The sequence below is a fragment of the Dromiciops gliroides genome, chromosome 3 (assembly GCF_019393635.1).
Source record: "Dromiciops gliroides isolate mDroGli1 chromosome 3, mDroGli1.pri, whole genome shotgun sequence".
Lineage (NCBI taxonomy): Eukaryota > Metazoa > Chordata > Mammalia > Microbiotheria > Microbiotheriidae > Dromiciops > Dromiciops gliroides.
Window position 1 is genome coordinate 479082936 of NC_057863.1, and position 3681 is coordinate 479086616.

Below are 3681 nucleotides of genomic sequence, written 5' to 3' on the forward strand. Positions count from 1 at the left end.
GGTTGGCTTTGGTAAGGAGGAAGGGCACCTCATCCTGTGACACAGGGGTGAAGGAGGAGATAGTGGCAGAAGGCATATGAATGATAGGAGATGGGGAAGAGGGGAGAAGAGGTGAATGACTTCAATTTTTTTTCCTGTAAGACATGAGGCAATGTTCTTGACTGAGAGGGTGGGAGTAGGGAGAACATCGAGAGGTTTGAGAAGGGATGAAAAGGTTTAGAAGAGCCTCTGAGGAGAGTGGGATAGTAAATTGCTAAGGAAGGTGTAGAAGGATTGGTAGTAGCGATGAAGTGAAGTGTTATAACATAAATCGATAGTGGACTCAGTCAGAATGTTTGTATGATTTTCTCCACTTTTGTTCCACTGCACATGTTATAGGAGTGAAGATAGCCAATGATGGGAGTGATCTGAGGTTGTGACTTGGCAGATGACTCTTGACAGATGACATATATATGTACACACACCATACACATGTATACACAGACACATATATACATACAAGTATGAGTGTGTATGTAAGAAGCTGGAGTTCAATAGAGACATAAGAGTTGGATAGGGGATAGATAGATATCCAAACTTCTGCCTGCTGGACATCTCTACCTTTACGTCCCATAAGAATTTCAAACTCAACTTATCGAAAAAAGAAGTCTTGGTTTTTCTTCCTATATCCATCTCTCCTCTAAACTTCCCTATTTCTGTTTTGGGCACCACTATCTTTCTAGTCACCCAGGTTCATGACCTTGAAGTCATCCTTGACTCTTCACTCTTCCTCACAACCCACATTCAATCAATTGCCCAGTCTTGTTGATTGTCCCTCCCCAATATCTCTCACATCCATTCCCCTCTCTTCATCCACAACCACCACAACTAATTCAAGCCCTTATCTCCTATCTCCTAGAATTTTTTTTAAGTGAGGCAATTGGGGTTAAGTGACTTGCCCAGGGTCACACAGCTAGTAAGTGTTAAGTGTCTAAGGCCGGATTTGAACCCAGGTCCTCCTGACTCCAGGGCCGGTGCTCTATCCACTGTGCCACCTAGCTGCCCCTCCTGGAATTTTTTAATAACCTCCTGACTAAATCTTCCTCCATCCAATATCTCCCTTCTCCAATCTGACCTCCACACAGCTGCCAAATGAGAGTCCTAAAGCTCAGTTAGCCATATTACTCCTCTTCTCAAGAAGTTTTATGGACTCTTCCCCACAGCCTAAAATACAAACTCCTCTGTTTGGCATTTAAAGACCCGCCCCCCATAATGAATCCTATCTACTTTTCCATATTTTTTTCATTCCCCCCGCTATCATATACTCTATGTTCTAGCCCAAGCTAACTTCCTTTGAACTTGATATGCTATCTTCTTCTCCGTGGTTCTTTTTTTGTTTTTGTTTGTTGGTTTTGGAAGCAATTGGGAAGTTAAGTGACTTGCCCAGGGTTGTGCAGCAACATCAACAGTTTGAGCCTTAGACCTCAAGACCAATTAAGTCTCTCTCTCTCTCTCTCTCTCTCTCTCTCTCTCTCTCTCTCTCTCTCTCTCTCTCTCTCTCGGTGGGGCAATGAGGGTTAAGTGACTTGCCCAGGATCACACAGCTAGTAAGTGTCAAGTGTCTGAGGCTAGATTTGAACTCAGGTCTTCCTGAATTCAGGGCCAGTGCTTTATCCACTGCACCACTTAGCTGCCCCCAAGACCAATTAAGTCCTTTTTTTTTTCAGAGAAATGAGCACTTTTATTTCTTTGTTTCACAAATAAACTGGCTGAAATAGTTGTTTTCCACGGGCTAATCAACCAGACCAAATCCCATATCTTCATCAGACTCCTCCGACTCTTCCTTAGCTTCCATCTTAGCTGGAACAACAGCCACAGGCGCAGCAGCCGCTGGGGCAGCAGCTGCAGGGATGGCCATGGAAAAAGCTGAAGGGTCAGCCAGGAAGGCTTTCGCCTTTTCACCAAGTGGGAAGGTGTAGTCAGTCTCCACAGCTACAGCCAAGACCGGCTTGTACCCATTGACGATAGAGTAGGGGACTGATGCAACAGTTGGGTAGCCAATATGCAGACAGACGCTGGCAACATTGCGGACACCCTCTAAGAACTGAAGGGGTAGAGTTTCCTCCATGATGTCCAGCACTTCAGGGTTGTAGATGCTGCCATTGTCAAACACCTGCTGAATGATCAGCCCAAAGGAGAATGGGGAGATGTTCAGCATGTTCGACAAGGTGGCCTCGCTGGCACCCACTTTGCCTCTAGTCTTAATCAGCTGCACGTCACACAAGATTTCAATAGTGCCCCTGGAAATCTTGGTGGTGACGCCCAGCGCCTGGAAGAAGGAAGTCTTCTCGGGCCCCAGACCAGTGTTCTGGGCTGGCACGGTGACATCACATGGGGTAATGGCACCAGCATGGGCAGCAGCTGGCACCTTATTGGCCAGAAGCATATCCCTGATCTCTGTCAGGTCTTCCTTGGTGAACACATAGCCCACATTCCCCCGGATATGAGGCAGCAGTTTCTCCAGGGCAGGGTTGTTCTCCAGATGCCCACGAATGGCTTTGCACATCATGGTGTTTTTTCCCATCAATACTATGGCCTTCCCACGGAGGAACATTCGGATCTGCTGCATCTGTTTGGAGCCCACATTGTCTGCTCCCACAATGAAGCATTTTGGATAATCATCCAAAAGTTGGATGATCTTGAGGAAGTAATTTGACTTCCAGGTAGCCCTGTCTTCCCTGGGCATCTTGAAGGTGCTTCAGGGATTGCTACTCGGGTTTAAAGACAATGTCACTGGCACAAGGACGCCTGGAGAGAGAGAGCCCAATTAAGTCTTAAAGATGATTTCATGACTTTCATTACAAAACTATTCTGTCATATGTGAAGGAGATATTGCTCTTATGATCCACGCTAACCCCCTTCCCCCAGGACAATATAAGCTCCTTGAAGGCAGGATCTATGGGATTAATAGATGACCACGTTCTGTCCTTGGTGTCAATAACATATATGGAGAGAAGAGTTAAAATATTTATGATGTTTAACTCCATAAGATAATCAGGTAATTAGAGATCAGTCCTACTTTGTCTCAGCTTGAACCTCTCCTTTTGTTGTTGTTCAGTCGTTTCAGTCACATCTGACTCTTTGTGACCCCATTTGGTATTTTCCTGGCAAAGATACTGGAGTAGTTTGCCATTTCTTTCTCCAGCTTATTTTACAGATGAGGAAACTGAGGCAAGCAGGATGAAGTGACTTGCCCAGGAACACACAGCTAGTAAGTGACTTAGGTCAGATTTGAACTCAGGAAGAGGAGTCTTCCTGACTCCAGACCCAGCCCTCTATCCACTATGCCACCTAGCTGCCCTTGAACTTCTGTAGGAATATGTTATAATCTTTACCAGGTCAGTATATGGCTGACATTGCCTTCTCACAAAGTTTATTTTGCTTTACTCAATGGGAATTAAAACCCATGAGATGTGCAATAGGTCTATATCTCATTTCTGGTACTAGTATAGGTGATAAAAAAACCATATCAGAAGTTGCCACCTCTAAGCTAAAAGGCCCATAATAATTGGTCTGGGCCAGTGCCAGCATTGCCTGGAAATCTTTCTTGTTCCAGAAAATAGCCTGAGTATTCTCAGAGGTACACACCCATCTGCCACTGCTACTATTTTTTTTAGGTTATATGCTTGACTTTTAAAAAGT

General features: G+C 44.9%; 1 protein-coding gene across 1 annotated transcript; it reads right to left on the reverse strand.

Moving 5' to 3' along the window:
* Positions 1-1771: 1771 nt before the first annotated feature.
* On the reverse strand, positions 1772-2741 carry LOC122749501 (60S acidic ribosomal protein P0-like). The gene has a single exon (XM_043995903.1). The coding sequence runs from the start codon at positions 2723-2725 to the stop codon at positions 1772-1774; it is 954 nt and encodes a 317-aa protein (XP_043851838.1). The 5' UTR covers positions 2726-2741.
* Positions 2742-3681: the final 940 nt, after the last annotated feature.

Bases quoted from the DNA above. Each gene is read 5' to 3' on its own strand.
- LOC122749501 (XM_043995903.1), bottom strand. From the start codon at position 2,725: ATGCCCAGGGAAGACAGGGCTACCTGGAAGTCAAATTACTTCCTCAAG.